The 21,217-nt window shown below is 57.3% G+C and overlaps 1 protein-coding gene across 5 annotated transcripts in view; it reads left to right on the top strand.

Moving 5' to 3' along the window:
- ARSG (arylsulfatase G) overlaps nucleotides 1-21,217 on the top strand; it is a 90,903-nt gene that overhangs the window by 66,539 nt on the left and 3,147 nt on the right. For all 5 annotated transcript variants that reach the window (XM_006092418.3, XM_014458865.2, XM_023756932.1 and 2 more), the window contains 3 exons: nucleotides 8,239-8,347; nucleotides 13,452-13,572; nucleotides 17,953-18,043. In XM_006092418.3, the coding sequence (XP_006092480.1) occupies nucleotides 8,239-8,347; nucleotides 13,452-13,572; nucleotides 17,953-18,043 (321 nt within the window). The remainder of the gene's footprint in view (nucleotides 1-8,238; nucleotides 8,348-13,451; nucleotides 13,573-17,952; nucleotides 18,044-21,217) is intronic.

Genomic DNA, 21,217 nt, shown 5'->3' with positions numbered 1-21,217 from the left:
AGAAGGTGCTTGTACCTAAGGGGTTCGGAGGTGGGCGTGGCAGGGTTACCCCTGTGCCTGGGTTTTCCTGCCGTCCAGCTCGATCCTGAGCTGTGGCCCCCAGTGTCCAGGTCAAAGGACACAAAGTCCCTCCCATATTCGTCAGGCAGCATATTTGTCATCCCCAAGACTATAACCTCTGTGCCCCTCATGGCCGGGGGTGAGAGGGACGTGCCGATCACTCCTTCTTCTCTGTCAACTTTAACCTGGTGTTCCTTGGCTTGGATCCTGGAAAACTTTACGAGGGAGCGGCTGCCGGGACTGTGGCCACATCTCGTGTCAGGAGAGTGGGGTTAGGCGTCAGGGCACCGGGCGCCACCTCCCCTCTCCCGTGCAGTGAGCAGATGCTTTATCATTCAGGGTTGGGGTTTCTCCCTCTGTTGGTCTCTTTGGTTCTCTCCAGTTCAAGAACACGGTAACCTACTTCTGGTTCCTGGAGAGCGGGTCCAGGAAAAGGTGCCAGGACTGGACGTGGGTGGCGACACGTCTGACACCCGGAACAGCAGCAGGTGTGAGGGGGAGGGGCTGTTTGCAGTAGCGGTTACGGGGCCTGCTCTCCGTACCTGGGACACCCGCAGGCCAGCTGCCACCTCCCACGCTCAGTTGGAAAGCCTGGGCGAGCCTGGAATCAGAACTGTCCAGGGTGAAAATCCAGAAGGCATGGAAACCAAGGATGAGGGGGGAAAGGGTCTGTTGGTGAGTGGCTCCTCTGTGGGGAGCTCTCTGTTCCCCCAGAGCTGACCTCTGTTCTCCTGCCTGTGGACCTGCCTCATCTTATCTCCCCGCCTCCCCACCCCTCCGGGAGGCAGTTTTGAAAGAGGGATTCCAGCTGCGGTTGTGGACAGGGGCCCGTTCTCCGAGGGAAGCACCTTGCCTTAGGTCAGTGGTCGGCAAACTCATTAGTCAACAGGGCCAAATATCAACAGTACAACGATTGAAATTTCTTTTGAGAGCCAAATTTTTTAAACTTAAACTATATAGGTAGGTACATTGTTATTAACTTAATTAGGGTACTCCTAAGCTGGCCTTTGCTAAAAACGTCCTCAATCTGATTGAGGTACGTTCGCTGAGGTCGACCCCTTCCAACTCTCCCATCCACACTCGTCTTGTATACTTGTTTCGTCTATCTCCTTTCCGAAAACCAACTTCTGCGCATGGGCCACGAAGTTTCAATCGCACTGTACGTGCGCGCCCGCACATGGTATTTTGTGGAAGAGCCACACTCAAGGGGCCAAAGAGCCGCATGTGGCTCACGAGCCACGGTTTGCCGACCACTGCCTTAGGAGAAACACACTTACTAGCTGGGCAACCTACTTCGCTCTTTGCCTTCCTTTAGTTGAGTACCTACTGTGGGCCCAGAACTCAGTGCTGGGGACAGAGGTCATCAAAGGCCCTGGCTTGAAGGGATGGTGAAGTTCTGACTCGGTGGGTCTGGGATGGTGATGGAGATGCTACATTTCCAAGAAGCACCTGGGACCCCACTTGGAGAACCACCAACCTAGAATATCCACATCCAGACCATCTTGATTCTAGAGTCATCCACGTCTTGAACTTCCAGATGTCAACCAGATGTTGCTGAGGCGTGGTCTCGGGACCAGCGGCATTAGCGCCATCTGAGGACTTGTTAGCAACGAAGGTTCTAGGCCCCCCCGCCCAGACCTGCTGAATCAGGAACTCTGGGGTCGGGGCCCAGAAATCTGTGACAGTAGCCACACATGACTATTTGAATTCGAATTCAGTTCCTTGCTTACTTTAGCCACACTTCAAGGGCTCAGAAGCCACGTGTGGCGGGCGGCTACCCTATTGGATGGTGCAAATAGAAAACATTTGCATGATGGCAAAGACTTCTATTGGACAGAATGGGAGCGAACACATCAGCAGGTCATTCTGCTGCAGGGTAAGAACGCCATGTTAGCAGGAAGCTCAAGGGCCTCTCGTCCACTGGGCGGGTGACAGGAAGGCTTTCCTGAGTGGTTAGTTTTAAAGAATGAGTAGGAGACAGCCAGGGATTTGTGAGGGAGGGGGCTTTGGGTGGCCTGATGTGGTATCTGAGTGGCAGACCCAGCCCCTGGGGCCGGATCCATTTTCTTCTTTTCTCAGGAGATCCTGAAGGCCAGCTTGGCCTAGGGCTAAATACGTCGTCATCTTCGTTCCCCAAACCAGCTTCTGTCAGCTATTCCACAGCCTTGCTCCTCCTCCTGCCCAGGAAGCTGCTGGGGGCTCTGGGAAGCCAGGCAGAGCCCTGTGTGGAAGGGTGTGGCCAGGGCTCAGGTCAGGAGGGGAGCTGGGGTCCCTGTAGACCACCTGTTCCTCGTCGGTGGGATGCCTGCACGTCCTGCTGTAAGGGGGCCCGTCTCAAGAGCAGATGAAAGAGAGAAGACTGTTTTTGCAACGGAGTAGGACGAGCAGTACCCAGAGCCCTGCTCTTCCCGTTCTGTCGCCGGCCCGCGGCGTCAGGCCACACGCGGCCTTCTCCTGCTCGAAGGCCCCGGCCCCCTCCTGTCTCCCCTTTCCTTTCCTTTCCTTTCCTGGCCATGCCGCCCTGCTCAGCTGCTGGGATGAGGCAGTGTCTCCTGGAGGCACAGCTTCACCCCGTGCAGGAGTGAGGGTGCTCCCCTGGGCTTGGCTTGTGCCTGCAGGGGTGAGGAGAAACCGAACTGGGGGGCAGGGGGGCGGGGGCAGGAGGCAACCCCAAGTGGCCCTGCCTTCTCCCAAACAAGGAGGATGTGAGGTGCCTGCCCACTGCTGACCCCAAGCGCACGCCCCGGCCCGGGCCTGGCCCAGAGCAGCTGCCCCTCTCCCCACAGCAGACCCGTTCCCGCCGGGACAGAGCCAGCGCCTTGTTTGTCCGCTGACAGACGGCTCCTCTGTCTGGAAACTCTTTTCTGTTGTTTTATTTGAAGAGCAGGACTGTTCCTTCCTCCCCCTGGGTGATGGGGAAACATTCTGTTGAATTTGGCATCCTCAGCCTCGAAGAGACCTTGGTTGTTTGTAATCTGATGCTATCAGGTGGTTGCATAACCTTTCCCACTGGGACTCCGGCTCTGCATCGGGGCCTTCTGTCCAGGGGGGCGGGGAGGGGGGGTGGCGAAAGGTCAGAGGTGGGCTGGGTGAGGGTGCCTGGACAGGGGGTGGCTGCTGGCCCTGGTCGGGGACAGGGAGGTGGAATTGTGTGTCCCCCGGGCCTTTGGCCACCAGGCTTGAAACGCCCCCATTGTCACACTTCAGGCCACCCGGCCAGCCAGCGTCCTCGGTCCCCACGGAGGCCTGGCTGCCCTTTGGTTCTGGAAAGCCCGTCGGCTCCGGGCACCCTTGGCAAGGGCACGCGTGTGTTTCTATTTAGGAAGGAAGCCGGCTGTTCAGAGGCTGCAGGACGTGCGTTCCTCAGCACAGGCGTGTTCTCTGCCCAAGCCACAGATTCAGAGGCCCTTGGGGGCCGGGCAGGGGATCCGAATGGACACGTTTCCGTGTCATCGGCGTGGGCCGGTCAGGGATTCAGGACCCTGGAGACTGGGTCCTGTCCAAAGACATACAAAATTAGTTTGAATAAAACAAAACCATCCTTGCCAAACCACGCGTCAGAGGGCTCAGTTCAGCGCGTGAGCTGTCAGGTGGCAACTTCTGCTGTTCTCTTATCTGTAGGTAATTTTTCAGTTGTTTGTTTGTTTGTTTAAATATATTTTTATTGATTTCAGAGAGGAAGGGGGAGAGAGAGAGAAAGAGAAAGAAACATCAATCATGTGAGATAATCATGGATCGGCTGCCTCCTGCAGGACCCCTGCTGGGGATTGAGGCCGCAGCCCGGGCATGTGCCCTGACCAGGAATCAAACCGTGACATCCTGGTTCATAGGTCAACGCTCAACCCCTGAGCCACTCTGGCCGGGCAATTTTTCGATTTTGGGGGCACTTCCATGGCAGGCACTATGCCAAAGGCTCTTGCTTCGAATTGCATATACATTCACTTACGTAGCTTTCCGCCCAGCCCCAGGAGATAAATACCATCCTGTTTGCCCTTCGTGGCTGGGGAGACTGAGTCGGACGGGGGTGTTCAGAGTTCTGCCTCAGGCCACCCAACGAGCAGGGTGGCCCTGGAGCCAGACCTCAGGTCTGCTGGTGCCCAAGGCGCCTCCCACTCACCTTGCTAACATTCCTCAAACGCTGGCCCTCAGACCACCGGCATCGGAGTCACCTGAACCCGAGCCCCCCCCCTGGACTTAGTCAGCCAGGGTCTCCCTCCGCTAGGGCCTCCCGGGGTTCTCCTCTATGGGAAGTGGCGCGCGCTGTGTTTCTGACACAGGGCGGCGTGGCACGGTGTCCCTTCCGGAGAGACTGCTATTCCTAAGCGGGGGCCGCGGCAGCCTGGTGGCCGGCCCTGCCTCCACGCAGGAGGGAAGGCACGTCACTTCCGTCGCCAGGGAAGAACAAGGAAGCAAATCCATGAATCATGGTTCTGTTTATGCTTTGGTTGCTGAGGCTAAATAGTTGTTGCTTTAAGTAAGAGGTTCTGCCTTAATTAGAGTCATAACTAACCGCAAGTGCATTGCAACGCGTTCTCACGGCCGTGGGACATGCTTTTCTCAACAGAAAGCCACACGCGACCAACACTTCTCCTGTGCGTGCCACGGTCAGGGGCTGAGGGCTCCTCCACGCCGGGAAGTGGCTTTTGGAATCAGGAAGTTCGTAGACATTTAACCTACGGACTTACCTGTTATTATAACTTACAGGTTCATGTTCATGATCCTGAGTCTTAAAGCTATAGAATTGTGGGCAATATAAAACCCTGTGATTAAACGCACGAGGCTACATTTAATGCTCAAGTGCATTGTGTCCACTCTCTGATCGTGTCCCAGCCCTCCTCCTTCTGGAATGGACGGTCTTCACCAGGAGCGCATCCCGGGCCAATTAAATCACGGTTTCTGGGAAAGGGTCCTCGGTGTGGGTATTTTTTAATGCTCCCCTAGTGAGTCTACTACGCATTCAGGGATGAGTGGGTACGCCGTCCTAGAAGATTTAATGGCTGAGAGTGTTGGCTGTCTAGTTAGACCTGGACTCAAATCCTGGCTCTCGCATTTGCTAGCTGTGTGACCTTGGGCAAATTGCTTAACCTCTCTGAGCTTCAGTGTCTTCATCTGAAAAATGGGTATAGGAAGCACCTGGCTCTCAAGGTTATCAAAAGGATTAAATGAGGTCACGCAGGGAAGCTCTCCGCATTGCGCTCAGGGGTGCTTAACTCCGTGCGCAGGCAGGGCTCCGTAGACAGGAGATGGTAGTGTTACTGTTGTTTAACTGGAAATGAGGTTCCATTAGTAGGAGCACGTATCACTGGAGAGTAGGGTGGCGGGGGGACAGGACTGGAGGCAGCTCTCCTGGGATTCGCCTCTGCTGGTACAGATAAATCACAACAAGCAACGCTGTTGTGATAATCAGACTCCACAGCCCTGGGGACCCATGGAAAACGCTAGTTGGATTTTTTAAGTCTGCCCACCCCAGTGCCATGGATGCCGGGGTTCAGAGTAAGAGGGTGTCCACGCCGTGTGGGATGTACACTTTTACAATTGCTCACGCACACCCTGGATGCTTTTCAGAGAGATTGCTTTCAAATTCGAGGTCTCTGGGCGTGGCTGGGATTTTGAACCGTGTCTCTCTGTTAAAGCCAGAACCCAGGGTGCAGCAGACATAGAGCAGGGTGGACCCTCCAGTGGATGCGCCGAGGGGGGGCGCCCAGCCAGCCCTCTTCTCGCTTCCTCGTAGTTCTGAGCCTTTGCCTGTGGACTCTGCACTGGGTTGGCACAGACACACCTTATAACTGACTGAGTTCCTTGCAGCCCCTCCAGCTTCCAACCCTCTACTGAAATAAGGCAAACACAGAAATATTCTCCTGAAAAGCGACTTGGGGACATCCCTTGCCTGGAAACAGCAACACAGAAGCTTGTGGCAAACAAGCGGACTCCCTAGTGGTGGAGGCCCATTAGCAGGTTTGTTAATTAGGGGCTGGTGCACCATCCTAGAAACATCCCGGAGGCGGAGGCCAGCTCCTGGGTGACCCGGGGGGGCCCTCGCTTGCCACGCACAGCCCTCTATCCTGCCTTCTGGCTGGCTGTCTGCACTGTCGGCTTATTTCTGGGAACTAAAGCCTTCGCCTTCCTTAGCATCTGGCCTCCAAGGCTAAGCAGGCCTGTCCGAAACTTGTGCACCGTGGACATGCAAATAAACAGGTTCCATGTTCCACCGCCCCCCGCCCCCCGGCTTCCACATAAATTCCCCTCGTGGGCATGGAATTCTCTGCAGAGCCCTGCACAGGCACGCGTGGACACTCCCCACCTGCCTGCTCTTTGGCCTTAAGCTGGGGCGAACATCATGCACCCGCAGCCGCGTGGGAGTGCGTTCCATGCTTCCTGTGGACTCTCGTCCGTGTGCACCAGTCATTGGGAGTGGGCTCTGTGTGTATTTGTGGAAGGTGTGCCTCTCGTGGGAAGACTGTATTTGAGACCTTTTGGGCCAGGCCAGAGGGCTTCCCATTCAGCCGGCACAACGCCACTTGGTTTTGAGAGCCCCACACCCCTAAACATGAACAGTCCACAGGAGGGGAGATTTCTGTGTTTTGATGGTCACTTTAACACTTGGGGGGCTCGAAAGCGGGTTCTGAGAAAGGCTCACGAACGCCGAGCATCTCTGGCGTGGCGTGCCGGGCCAGGACCTGGGCCTCAGCGGTCCGCCGTGAGTGCAGCGGGGCAGACGCTCGGTCTTGTTGCCCTCCTTCCCGTCGCCATCGCTCTCACATTCACGCCAGCCGGGCGGGGGCGTTGCCTGACCACGGTCCGTGGGAGCCACACACGTCTGCTTTGGCAGGGCCTTCCACACGCGAACGTTGTGGAATCCCTGGCTCAGCCAGGATGCGGGTGGGGTGTGTGTGGGAGTGGGGAGGTCATGGTTAGCTCCAGGCAACATGTATTCAGGATGTTTCCATCAAACATGACCTCATCTCTTCCCGCCCGCCGGTCATCATTAAACTGGTGGTCACTTTGACCTTGGCGGATACAAAAAGAATTCCTTTCATTTCCAAAGTGTAAATTCATAGATTGCACAGGGATTGTCCTTGCCGCCTCCTGGGAGGCAAGAGGTCGGAGCTGTTACTAATGCCGTCTCCACGACATCAGAACAACTCACGAATTCAAGGAAAAACAAAGCAAAGCAAAAGACAACAGTCAAACCCGTGCCAGACCCGTCGCTGGGCGTTGGGCAGCTCAAATAGCTGGGGAATGTTCTGCTTTTTCTCTCTTTTCAAACAATTGTATTTATTAAAATACATTTTTTAATTGATTTCAGAGAGGAAGCGGGAGGGAGAGAGAAATAGAAACATCAATGATGAGAATCATTGATCGGCTGCCTCCTGCACGCCCCCCCACTGGGGATCGAGCCCGCAACCCGGGCATGTGCCCTGACCAGCAATCGAACCTTGACCTCTTGGTTCATAGGTTGACGTTCAATCACTGAGGCGCTGCGGCCGGGCCAGTTGTATTTTTTTCATCCTAAACGATCACATTATAATCAGCAGAAAGACAAATGCACTTACTTTAATGGATATTCGTTAAGTACTGTGTCTTGGGGTGTGGATTCACAGGATAAGCAAGCCAGTAACCAGACGACGTGAAGCATGAAAGGTGTCGTGAAGGAAATTAAGTGACCTGATTCAATAGGGAGGGACTGAGGCGACTCCTTACGCATGTTGAGTCCAGTAAAATAAAGGCTCGTATTGAAAGATACTAACCACCTGCATAAAAATAGCTGGTTATGCCCTGGCCAGTTTGGCTCAGTGGATAGAGTGTCAGCCTGTGGACTGAAGGGTCCCGGGTTTGATTCTGGTCAAGGGCATGTACCTCAGTTGCAGGCTCCTCCCCAGCCCGGGCCCTGGTCAGAGCTCGTGCAAGAAGTAACCCATTGATGTGTTTCTCTCACATCGATGTTTCTCTCTTGTCTTTCCCTCTCTCTTCCACTCTCCCTAAAAATCAATGGGAAAATGTCCTTGGGTGAGGATTAAAAATATATATATTATTTTTTAAAAATAGCTGGTTACTGTTGTGATTCTCAGAGGCTCCTGGCGGGTCCCCTTAGGGAGGGACCGTTGTCCCAGAGGGTGGCTGTGAGATGGAGAGACCAGAGCCCCCTGTCAAAGCACCAACTGCCCCCCTCCTTTCCAGGGGGCAGTCCAGCCAAGCAGACCACCTGGGAAGGAGGGCACCGGGTCCCGGCGGTGGCGTACTGGCCCGGCAGGGTCCCCGGCAATGTCACCAGCGCCGCCTTGTTAAGGTAGGAGACCCACACGACCTTGACGCGCTGGGGTTTACCGCCGGGAAGTCACAGGCGCTCGAGTGGTGAGAGACCTCGGGAGGAGAGGCCTCCTCCGCCACCTGCCTCTGCCAGGTGTCCCCAGACAGCGCCGGAGCCCCGCCGGGAGCAGCCGGGGCCTGCCGTCCGCAGTTCCACGTGCTGGTTCAGGCAGCAGCGCAGTGGCGTCTTCGCAGGCGGTCTGGGTTAACGTCTGGGTGAAGAGGGCGCTGGGCGGGTTCATGCCTGGGGCGCTGAGTCCGGGTGGTGTGTCTGCCGAAGAGAACGGCCGCTCCCTTCTGCCCTGGCCCCACCTGGCGGGAGGAATCCTCATCTGAGCTGAAGTGATGAGGCTGGGCAGGTGGCCGAGGGGTGGCTGTGTGAAGCCAGCCCTTCACAGGCAATCACATGGCCCCCAGAAAGGAGTGTAGATGTCCACGTGCCCTGAGGGGCGGGAGGAGGGAGGTGGGGCCCCCAGGCTGGAGCAGAGGGAATGAACCCCTGGCGAGGGCACTCTTCCTACTTCTGGCAACAGAGCTTCTGCCAGGAGGCGGGTCCCCGGGCGCTTCCTCCGTTAAAAGGACAGCGGTACTGTGTCATCCCGCCAGCGCTCTTAGCTCCTTATTGGGGCAGATCCGGGAGGCTGGGTGGCCATCGGAGCGCGGTGCCATGCAGGGTATCCATCGCGGGGACTTCTCACTCGTTCAGACAGGGCGCTGCCTGTGTTCCCTGGCAGCGGGACCCGCGGTGGACGCCGGTGCCCGCTCACGTGCCCGGAGGACTGGGTCTGCTTGGAGACTAATGTATTTCTGCAGGTTCTCCATCATTAGCCGCGTGGGTACCGGCTGAGGGAACACAGCGTTAGCAGAGGAAAGCAGGCCCTGGACTCCGGGTCAGCCCCGCAGTCAGGAGGCCTGGAGTCCCGTGCTGTCAGCTGGCCGGGCAGAGGGCCAGGCGGGCTGCTTTTTATGGGGCCCACGTGGTGCGCGCAGCCAGGCCAAGCGCTCACAGGCCGAGTGCTCACAGGCCGGGCTGCACACGCACAAACAACCCGGCCGTCTCGAGTTACATCACCGAGGCCAAGCACACGCTTCTCCCTCGAGAGCGGTGTTTACACCTGGACCCACCTCGGCGCTGATGGTGACAGAATCGCATCAGCTTGTTGGCCATCTCGGGCCGCAGAGGCTTAGGGGACAGCTCGGGGGCCGCAGGAGCGAGACTCAGTACAGGGGACGCTTGCTGAGGGCGCCAGGAGCTTCTGCCAGGACAGCACCGTGGACTCTAGCAGCCCCTCGTAGGGTAGTGTTTGGTGTTAGATCCGTCTTGATTGTAGCAGGACAGTGTGTCTCCATGGACGCCACCCTCTTGTGTTTTCCTACGGGAATCCGTGCACACTTGGGGGGAGCACCCTCGCTGCCAGGATTGGCCACGGCGTGCTGGCCGCCTGTTCCCATGGTTCGCTCAGGAGAAGGGCACTAACACGTCCTGTTCTCGGGAGCCCCGCCCTCCCCCCCGGGGTGCTTATCCCCATGACATCACAGCTGGGAGGATGCAGAGCTGGACAAGGCCAGAGTCGCTTCGCCTGCACCCTGGCGGCCGGCTGAGGAACTGTGAGCAGCGGTGGGGAGACGAGGCGGTGCCACCCCACCTCGCCACGCTGGGCTCTGTAATGAGCCTGCACCTTCACTGTTGGGCTCTGAGGATGCACCGGGGGCAGCCGCGGCCCCTCCACCTTCCGCAGGGGGCTGGGGCCAGGGAGGGGTGGGCTCCCAGCTTTTCCCAGGGGAAACGAGAGGGAATGACCACGCAGAAAGAAACGTGCCATGGAACGCCGACACACTGCTCCCCACTCTTCCCCGGTCTGAAGGGAGTTCTGCTCTGACCCAACCCCTCCGTGCCCAGTCCCACGCACCCCCAGTCCGTCCTGAGCAACCCCTCGCCATTCTCACTTCCCGTCTTCTGATCACATCCTCCGTTTTCCCAGATAAAATGTCCCAGCTTCTAGGAAACCCCGTCCCTCCCCACCTGCTGGGGTGCACTCCCCCCAGGACAGCCCGCCCAGCCTGGCACCCGGTTTCAGCAGCACAGATCCTGGGGTCCAGGCGGTGCTGCTTGCAGCCCTTCAGCCCCTGTATCCTTCTCTCGATCACTCGGCTCCACCCCCAGGCTCCTTGGCAGCTCCTTGGATGAGAACGCAAACACGCACACGCACACGCACACGCACACGCCCTCCGGGCAGCCTCCGGCGCCTTGGGCTGGCCGAAGCCGGAGTAAGAAGGAGGAAAATTTTCAGACGGGCAGTAGCACCTGCACAGGTGTCCCTGTCCACGCGGACGGAGGGCAGCCTTTTGTTAAGGTGCAGAGCAACCTCGCCTCTCCCGTGAGCAGGCTGCTGGCTGCCCACTGGTCACCAGGGGCCATGGAGGTGTGGTTTTGTCCCCCCTAAAGCCGGGGCCAGTGTCTCTGACTCCGTCAGGCCCAGGAGGTGCAGTGCAGGGGCCAGGAGACTTTGGGAACGCTTGACATGTTTATTTTCTTTTAAAACCGAGAGAAAGAAAAGCAAAGACCTTTTCGGTAGAAGAAAATGGTTTAACGTGTACTCTGTTCACCTGTACGGCCACACAGTGGGAAAGGGCACTCGGACATTCTGTGTGGACGAAGGGCCCGGAAGGGAACGGTACCCGGGTCCCACGGGAGCCCGAGTGCGGCCCTGCCAGCGCCTCCCCCAAGCAGCACAACGAACTGCAGAAACCTGGAAATGCCCGGGTTGCTTTGTCTCTTTCTTCAAGGGTTTAAGGCTCCCAGGACCGGTTTCTCGGGTGAGGTTTGAAGTTCGGAGCAGCTGGGGCCCCTTTGGTTCCTCCACATCCACGCCCCGCCCGGCTGGGAGGCCCCGGGACCATCTGTGCCCAGGACGACCTCCCTCTTCCAGGGGGACCTCGGGCTTGGCGCCCTCCGCCACGTGAGGAAGGACTGCTGGCAGCGCGGCGTTGGCGAGTCCCGGAGACGCTGCCACGTTTCTCTCGGGCCAGCGGTTCTCTCCGCTCTGGGTGGGCGAGGACTCGCCGAGGCCCCGGGAATCCCGGAGACGCTGGGGTTCCGAGAACATCGACTTAGTGCTGTGTAACGGAGCCTCAGATAGAGGGGAACATGAGATGGAAAAGAAAGTGACCTGCATCCCCCATCCAGCACCTCCTGTTTCTCTTGCTCACGGATTTGGCCCATCTGTGGGCCAGACCCCTCGGGGGCACACATTCCACAAAGCCCGGCAAACAGCCCCAGCCACACCCTATCCACACGGCACCGGTGCTGCGCGGGGGCGTGGCTGTGGCCTGCGGACAGGGTCCTGGGCTGTGCTGGACGCTAGAGAGGCTTTCTCTGGGCCGCGTGCCGTGGCTCGGCTGTGGGATGCCAGCTCACCGGCTCCGTGGACTGAGAGCAGAAGGCGAAGCAGACACACTCTGTACCGAGCCCAAGGAGAGATTCTGCCCTGGGTGGTCGGCAGAGTTCTGGGGAGGAGGAGGAGGTGGAGGCGGAGGCGGAGGAGTAGGAGGAGGTGGGCAGAGGGAGGAGGGGCCTTGTGGCAGGTCCCCCCTGCAGCCCCTTTGCAGGGCAGACGCCGCCCGCCAGGCGCCCAGTGGGGCAGTGGCCGGAGTGAGCCTCCAGTTGCTGCCGGGCCCAGTGCCGGGCCAGCCAGAGCCTCTTTGTGGGGGAGGCCGGCCTCACGTTGGCCCTGCCCGCCTTGTGCCAATAGGTCCCACAGACGCTTGGTTGTCTGGGCCCGAGGGTCGACAGCTCTGTGGAAAGGGCAGCCCGCGTGTTCCTGCTGGAGAGCTGCTCCCAGCGCCGAGAGCATAGCAGGCTGGACGGAGGGGCACGGGGTGCCCTGTAGTGGAGTAAAATCGTACCCCATGAGCTTTAAAAGGTCACATTAACCGCCCTGACCAGTTTGGCTCAGTGGATAGAGCGTCGGCCTGCGGACTGAAGGGTCCCGGGTTCGATTCCGGTCAAGGGCATGTACCTTGGTTGCGGGCACATCCCCGGTGGGGGGTGTGCAGGAGGCAACTGATCGGTGTTTCTCTCTCATCGATGTGTCTAACTCTCTATCCCTCTCCCTTCCTCTCTGTAAAAAATCAATAAAATATATTTTTTTAAAAAAAAGGTCACATTAACCAAGTGCACCCTAACGGTAAGCACGGCTGCCTTGGACGGTGCGCTGCTTGTGCACGTTTCCTCCTTTCCTCGTCTGCACGAGCTGTGTCTGTCGGGAGCGTTTGCTCTTTTAATGGGAAAAGAGATGAATTGAAGGAGATGGAGTGTTTCTCACATCACTGGGTTCCAAAGAAAGACCAGATATTCAGGGCACAGAGACCCAGGGAAGGAACAGGACAGGCACCTTCTCTTGCCGACACCTGCCACTCACTGTTCCCTCCCAGCGCGTGGCTGTGGCCCCGCTGGTGACAGGCAGAACCACGGAGATCGGCCCACAGGGGTGTCACTGTGAACAGTGACAGCACAGACTTCCAAGGAGCACTGACCGAGCGCCAGCTTCTTCTCTGTGCCTTTAGGATGATTATTGTGCTCATTTTATTTTAATGTGTTTTTATTGATTTTTAGGGAGAGAGGAAGGAGAGGGAGAGAGAGAGAGAGAAACATTGATCGGCTGCCTCCCGCACCCACCCTGACTGGGGATTGAGCAAGAAACCTGGGCATGTGCCCCGACCCAGATTGGAACTGGTGACCTTTCAGTGCCAGGGACCACGCTCAACCAACGCAGCCACACCCCCTAGGGCATCCTGCCCATTTTACAGCACAGAAAACCGAAGGCCCGAGGGGCCGGACAGGTGGCAGCACTGGGATTTGAGCCCAGGCAACCCCTGGCCGCAGAGCCCGGGTGCTGAACCACTGGGCCGCTCCGCCGCCTGGAGGGTAGAAACCCAGGTGGAACGTGAGGGAAGGACAGGCCGGGGGAGGGTGGGCCACACAGTGCTGGGCTTGGGCTGGTGCGGGTGGGTCTTGGCCACAGCATGGCCAGCAGAGTCGGGGGCCAGCCGGGGCCAAGGCTGTCTGTCTGATCCTCCTGCAGTGTGCTGGACATCTTCCCCACCGTGGTGGCCCTGGCCGGTGCCAGCCTGCCCCGAGGCCGCCACTTCGACGGACTGGATGCCTCCGACGTGCTCTTTGGCGGGTCGCAGACTGGGCACAGGGTAAGTGAAGGAGATATGTACCCCACCCGGTTCTTCGGGGTGGACCTGCCGCCTCACCCGGGCCTGTTCCCCTTCGTGCAAACAGCCATCTCAGGGGAGGCAGGCAAGCGGCAGGCCGCTCCAGATCCAGTCTAAGAAACCCTGAGGGCGACTCCTCTGAGATGAACCTCTCTCCTCTCCCTTCCTCCGCTTTCCTATAATCAGCCCGGAATGTCAGTCGGATTTAAGTCTAACCGTTTGGCCAAGGTGGGTGCACGGGTGCACATTCATGTCAGGGACAGGCCCTGGCTCCTGGAGGCCCAGCGTGAGGCTCTGCAGCCCCCACACTAGCTCGGGGCTGTGAGACCCAGCACCCGGTGTTCGTTCTCTCTCTCAATATATTTATTGATTTCAGAGAAGGAGGGAGAGATAGAAACATCAATGATGAGAGAGAATCATCAATCGGCTGCCTCCTGCACGCCCCCTCCTGGGATAGAGCCTGCAACCCGGGCATGTGCCCTTGACTAGTCTCAAACCTGGGACCCTTCAGTCCACAGGCCGACGCTCTATCCACTGAGCCACACCAGCCAGGGCCTAGTGTCCTCTCCTCAGATGCTCTGAGGCACAACCAGGAAATGCTGGGCCTGATGGCCTGTCCCTGTCATTTCCCAGTTTTCCTTTTGCCAAAAGGGGAAGAGGAAGTGGGAGGAGGGAGGAGGATGGAGGGACCGGAACCCCCTTTGCGAGGCTGTGAGCACAGGGCTTCTCAGTTAGAGGCCGCACATCAAAGCGTCTATTTATAGCTGTGCCTTTACCGAGGGCCACATGGAAGTGACTCAGATGCCGCTCAAATGTGCTGTGGCAGCTACTGCAGCTGCCCTTCCCCATGGCGGCCCCAGCAAGCCCCACACTGGGCCCGGGTGGGCCGTCAGTGCTTCTGTGAACACTCGTTGGTGTCTGGGTGTTGTCAGATGATGCCTGGCACGTACTCTCCCCCGCCCCGCACCCCTCAAGAAGTACCGCTTCTCTCCGGAACATCCTACCCTCTGGAGCGGCAGGCGCTCCCAGGCCGCGCCCTGCTCCTGAGCAGCGAGAGGCAGGAAGGTAGGAGTCGCAGTACGTGACCCTGGGGGCCGATCCAGGACATCAGGGAGATGTTCCTGAGTGTGCGTCACCATGGCAACTAACAGTCATCGGAGTCACCAGGAAGTGCTTCAAGGACTGTGGTCTCCTTGATGTGGTCGGGGCCTGTGGAGCCAGCTCCTTTGCACTCACTTCCGTTCCCAGAGGGGAGAACGCTCGCTCTCTTTCTCAAGTCTGCAGGCTCAGGAGGCCCCTTCTCAGGGCTCAGCCTCGAGGACCAGAGACAAACCACAGCGCCGACTGGGCTTTCGTGGGAACGTCCATGTCGCTACGCAGCTCAGCCGGGCGGATCTGCTCCCTGACCACACCCCGGGGCCCCATGGACATCCCCGCCAGGTGCTGCCTGCCAGCGCTGCTGCTGTCGTGTGCATGAGCGAAAGCACATGGACACACACCTGTGGCCACCCCGCCTCTCCGGGCACGGGGTCTCGGCTGCATTGGTGAGGACCTTCATTGGGGGCCACATAGGGAGTTGTTGGCCCTGCTCCGAATTTGGCCTTGGACTTCTCTGGCCAGCTACTAATGAGACTACACTAAACCATCTCTAATTTGCTGAGGGGAGGCCAGGGGGTAAAACTATGAGTGATTCTATAGGTATACATTGTGTACATACATGTACAGGCATGCATGTACACGCATGTCATATGTGTTTTAAAATAAGCACCATTTGATTGTGTCCACCGATAGATATGTCTTGGGCTTACCACGATCCTAACATGGGTTGGTTTAGAAGAAAAACACTCCGGTTTCAGGAAGCTCAAAGGAACTCCCAGTCATCTCAGTACAATATGCAAATGTATCTCAGGACGGGTTCTTCCCTATTTTGCAAATGAAGTGGCCTAGAGCCGCTTACATTCTGGCACCCTCTCTAGGTCCTTTGCTGAGAGGTTTAGAGGCAGGTGAATGGGCGATTGGGTTTCCTACTAAACGGTCTTCTCACGGCAGCTGGGGACGGCCTGTGACGTGAGGCTCAAAAAACCAAAGGTAGCGGCCGCCATGCTGCACATTCTTGCATTTGCTGAGCCTCCTGCTTCTGGTCTTGATACGTCCGTCCCTGTCTTGGCAGCGGAGGCAGCCCCAAGGAGGGAGACGGGGGAGAGCCAGGCAGGGGAAGGGGCACAGCCTGGCACCAAACCCCCACTTTGTACACACCCGTCACTTCTCGTGAGGCCCCTCGTGGTGAAGGACGCCATCCCGAGTGGCTGGCGAAGGGCTGGCCACGTTGGCCGAAGAGCTGTGCACCCCCATCCTGTGGGATAGGAGGGCCTCCCGGGGGTGCGACAGAGGCACCGGCCTTCAGGAGGGAAGACAAGGCGGTGCTCGCGTGCTTAGACACAGAATAGAATAAAGCGAAGCCAACAGGTGGGACAGGCAGCCACGAGGGTGCAGCGGGCTTCCGGGAGGTGGTGTCATCTTTGGCGTTTGGACCGGGCGCCCTCGGAGAGAAAACGTCGTCCTCCAGCTGTGACTCATGGCTCGGTTTGCCAACCCCCTTCCTGTGTTGATAGAAACAAGAATATAATCAGTCAGCTCCAGGGGGAGAGGGGGGAAGCAGAGACAAGTGCTCCGAAGTCCAGCCAGGTTTCTGAGAGCGAGCCGCCCCCCAAGTCAGCGTCCGCTGGAGTTGTGGAGGTTGCCTCTGGTAACGTCGCACAAACATCCCGGCCCACTCGGTGGCATTTCTGCGACCGTGACGCAGCGCCCGCCCGTGATTGGAACCAGCGGACTCGACTCCCATCTTCTGGCTGTGGGAGCGCAACATCGATCAGTCGACGGAAGGTTTTCCAAGCCTCCCGCTTCCTGCCTTCCCCAGGAGGAAACCACAGCCTCCTGCGGCGAGAGGCTTGGCGTCCTGCGGGCCTGGAAGGAGTGAGGGTTTTGAGTTACGACTTCTTTTCCTGTTTGGAAGGAGCCCGCTGTCATCACGCTGCCTGGGGAACCGCCGAGGTTGTCACGAGCGCGCGGCACGGAAGAGGCAGGTGTGGGAGGAGCCCCGCCCTCGGCATCCTCCCGGAGCGGGAAACTTGGGGGACAGCTGTTTACAGCTCCAACAGATGGTTCTGATTTTTTTTTAGCCCCATGGAAACTTTGAATCACGTAAGCGCCTTCCCAGTGATGTATATTGGTCATGATTCATACCAGGGCGGTCTCCCACTTCCAGCCCAAACCCACCAGCCTACCAAGGACGCCGGCCACTGATTTCCCACCAAATCCTGCCCTGGGGATCCCTGACTTAGGTGTTTCCAGGCCGTAGGGTTCTTTCATCTGGGACCAGCAGAGGAAGGGGCCCTCAGTGGGGTGGAGTAGGATTGAGGCTCCATTCAGGGGGCAGGGGGTGCCCATTCCTGGAGGAATCACTGAGAGGGTCTCTTAGGGTGCCTCCCGGGGCCGCCCTGGCTCAGGCGACAGTGAAGAGATCACCCGGCTCCTAGAGAAGCTGTTGTGCAGGAGCCTGAGGGTCACCTGCGCCAGAGGCCCCGCGGGTCCTTGTGAAGCGTGCAGGTCCCCTGGCCCATCTGCACCTGGCGGGTGGAGCCGTGCAGGGCCAGCCTCCGGGCGCGCGCGCGCGCGCGCACACACACACACACACACACACACACACACACACACACACACGGGACTCCTCACTCAGAAGGACCCTGTGCTGGGTTTAGAGTGCACTTGCTGTGGTTGTCTTGAAATTCTCAATTTTTGGACAAGGTTCCTTTCATGTTCACTTTGCTGGGGACCCTGCAGCTGGTGCTGGGCTAGGCATCTGGCCAGAGCTGTGACCCACTCCGATCGGCCACAGAGGCGCCCAGGACGGGGCTGGTGTGGACTTCGGGCCGGTGTCTGTCAGTGTTTGAGGCAGGATGGAGAAAGGGGGCGCGGTGCAAGGGAAGTGGCGGGGGGGACTCGCTAGCTTCCCAGGGAGCCTCTAGCCTGATTTTCTTCCTTTTCTTTTTAAATATATTTTTCATTGTTGATAGTGTTACAGGTATCTCCCATTCCCCTCCCCTTTGATCCCCTCCTTCCAGCCCCCTCCCACTTCCCTCTTGCCCATGTCTGTGGGCCATGCATATAGGTATATCTTGAGAAAGACAAGTATCACACGATCTCACTTATTTGTGGAATCTAATGAACAAAATGAATTAACCAACAAAATAAGACCCGAAGCAGGGAGGCATGGAACAGACTAACGTACCTCGATGTGGGGTTGGGGGGACGAGAAGAGAGAGCCTGGTTTTCTCATGAGTGAGCCCCGCCTCCCTTCTGCAGGTGCTGTTTCACCCCAACAGTGGGGCAGCGGGAGAGTACGGAGCCCTGCAGACTGTCCGCCTGGAGCGTTACAAGGCCTTCTACGTCACTGGTGAGTTAGGGAGGTGCCCGCCCACCGCAGGCCTGGAGGGTGGCCCTCGCCCCTGCCCCCGGCCTGGCCCTGGCCCCGTGGGGACTCTCCCTCAGCCCTGCAGGAATGAGTGTGGGTGGCCCTCCTTTGGGAAACGCTTCCACCCCCATCCCCCCAACCCTCCCATCCAAAGCCTGGGCCCAGCAGAGGTCCCAGCACCCAAGGGCCCAGCACAGGCGCTCTGCACCCATCACACGCAGCGAACAAGGTCTTTCTGCTGTTAAATGCCCAGCAAGCTCGGAGCCGTTCGGCACAGTGCATAGTGCTTTTCACTTGAAGACCATTTCATTTGCTAACAAAACACCACCGAGTCCATTGGAGAGCGAATTGGCTTTATTAAGTGGTTCATGAACTGGGCAGCAGCCCATCTAACAAATAGAAGGGCACTCTTCGGGGAGAGGGTACAGAAGGGAAGGTTTTACAGGCAGAAGGGTGTGGCAGAGGCGTTATTAGAAAAAGATAAGGAAGGATTGCTTTTAGGACAGTCGTCTTTTTGGGGAAGGAAGGAATAGCGGGGTGAGGTGGGGTGGGGTTATCCGGCAGGTTAGCTCACTGGTATTGACCAAGACATTCCGGACTGATTGGTTTAAAATCCCGCTCCCGGGAGAGGCTGAGACTGCCCTGAGTGAGGTTAGAGTTTGGGGTTGGTGCTGTGGCTTCGCACCAGGGACTCACCTTACCCTGTGGTTCTTTCTGTTCTGTTTCACACATGACACTGTTACGCTTCAGATGCCAGTTGGGGTGGACATGAAATGGAAGCTCAGAGATACTTGACAGTGAAATTTACTTAACAAGAGACTTTCAGAAAATAGAGTTTGGAGGTCGGTTTAGCAAACCGACAGAAGTCTGGGTGACCATCTTCAGGGGGTGCTTTAGAAACGTGACACCGGATGAGGATGCTTCTCAGAACCTCCCAAGGGCTTGTTGCTGCCAATTGCATTCAGACCCCTGCCTCCTGGGTCCCTCTCCCTTCCTATCTTCTCCAAGGGCCACGGCCACGGCCTCCATATTCAATTCAACTTTTAAGGCCTCAAACCAAATACCACCTCGATCATAAAACTCCCTCCCGCCTGGGCGGCTGGCTCAGTGGTTCAGTGTCAACCTATGAACCAGGAGGTCACGGTTCGATTCCTGGTCAGAGCACATGACCGGGTTGCGGGCTCCATCCCTGGTGTGGGGCGTGCAGGAGGCAGCTGATCAAGAGAGACCGCTCTCTTCCTCTCTGAAATCAATAAAAATAAAACTTTCTCCCATCTTCCTAGCAGTGTAGGCTCTGGAGAAATCTGATATTTACCACATTCTGCCGCATGTCGAACAGACTCAGGAAGAGACCGCAGGCTTTGTTAGCAATCAACGATAAAGACTTATTTCTTTAAGGGTCTCAGAGTTGGCAAACTGGGGACACAGCGAGGCAGAAACCCAGACGTGTTCCCAAGAAGAAAGAAAAGTTACGAGTACTTATAGTAAAAAGTACATTCGTGAGAATTAGCAGTCCTGCATTCTGAGGATTCGCCCGAGATGGCTGTCAGTCAGATGTCCGGTGGAGACGGGCGTGAGTCCTTCAGGGGCAACCAGGGGGTTGTCTGGGGTCCGGTCTACGTGTCCAGATGCACAGCCAGGCATTGAGGCAGGACTGGAAAGTTCAAAACATTCACATGCCCAGGCTCCTTGCAACAAGAACGTACCTGTTCTTCATGCCTCAGGCTTCATAATGTTAACGTTAGCAGCTTGGTTCACGTGGCTCCATTTTATACATTCCCCCTTTTCACTCCTTTCTCACCTATATGCCAGTCATTTAGGTGCATGCTTTGTTTCCCTTGCTAGTTTTTGTTTTGTTTTCAGAGAGAGGAAGGGAGAGGGAGAGAGAGAGAGAAACATCAATGAGGGAGAAACATCCACAGGCTGCCGCGTTCTTGCACGCCCCCTGCTGGGGATCGAGCCCACAAGCCAGGCATGTGCTCTGACCAGGAATCCAACTGGCAACCTCTTGGTGCCTGGGTCAATGCTCAACCCCTGAGCCAGACCAGCCAGGCTTCCCTTACTAGTTTCAAGCTCTCTGAGCTCAGAGCTCCGTAAGCCCTTTCATTTTTGTTATCTTGATGTGCGTGGACAGTGTCTTGCATCTAGAAGGAACATTAACTTTTTTTTTTTAATGAATGAAAAACAAACAAAACAAAACAAAAAACCCTAACCCCACCAAAATCTGGGACCTGCTGCAGATTCCAATTTGGTTCAGTTCATTTATGTTGGAACTTGCCAAAGAATTATATAAAACAGAACAAAAAAATGACTTTCCCGGAGTGTCGATAACAGACCCCGGAGAGAACGTGGCATGAAAACAAGCTCTATGAGTTCATCGCTTGGAGGATATTAAAAATGCCACAGCCGTCTTTGATCCTCCAAACGCTGAAACGCAAACCAGGCGGATGACTGTCACACTCTCGGATGGAACGTGTCTAGCTCGCAGCCCTTACATTACAGTATCTAAGAGGCACGGCTTCCCCAGGCCGAGTTAATTTCAGACGGGAGAGCCCTGCCAGGAAGCCCTCGGCACCACAGTGCTGGAGTCACAAGTGTGACCGTGAAGTCACAGGGCTGTTTCCAGTGATCCCGGTCAGACAGGCGTGATAACACCCAGGGGACGTCTGTTCTGAGGAGTCACCAACTCCCCGCGGGGTGGGGGCGGGGACCACCGACAGCTCAGCAGATGGGCTGAAACGAGCTAGGATGGAACGGGGACATGCTCGGATGCCTCCCCCCGGCCCCCTGGAATCTGCCTCCCACGCACTCACAGCTGGTCTGGGGTGAGCTCCCAGGAACGTGGTGGGCGTCCGTTCCTGGAGGAAGATGTGTGTCCTTCTATGACGAGGGTGTGAGTTTACGGTCGTGAACTACGAGTGGCCTGAAAAGGCGACCGGTCCGCTCTGCTCTGGGGAGTTCTCTTCATTCATCTGCATCTCCCATTTGGGGGGCATCGTTTGCCTGTGACGTCGCTTCTCCGACAGCTCTCAGAAAGGCTGAGGCTATTTCGGTTGGTTCAGCCTTTTACTGGTTCGGATGGAGCAACGGGAAGTTTGCTGCGTAGTAGCTGGTCGCTGTGGATGCTGGGCCGTAGAGATTCTGACTTCTGGTATT

Source organism: Myotis lucifugus, unplaced genomic scaffold (genome assembly GCF_000147115.1).
Source record: "Myotis lucifugus unplaced genomic scaffold, Myoluc2.0 scaffold_100, whole genome shotgun sequence".
In the NCBI taxonomy this organism is placed as follows: domain Eukaryota; kingdom Metazoa; phylum Chordata; class Mammalia; order Chiroptera; family Vespertilionidae; genus Myotis; species Myotis lucifugus.
This window is presented reverse-complemented; position numbering and strand designations above follow the sequence as displayed.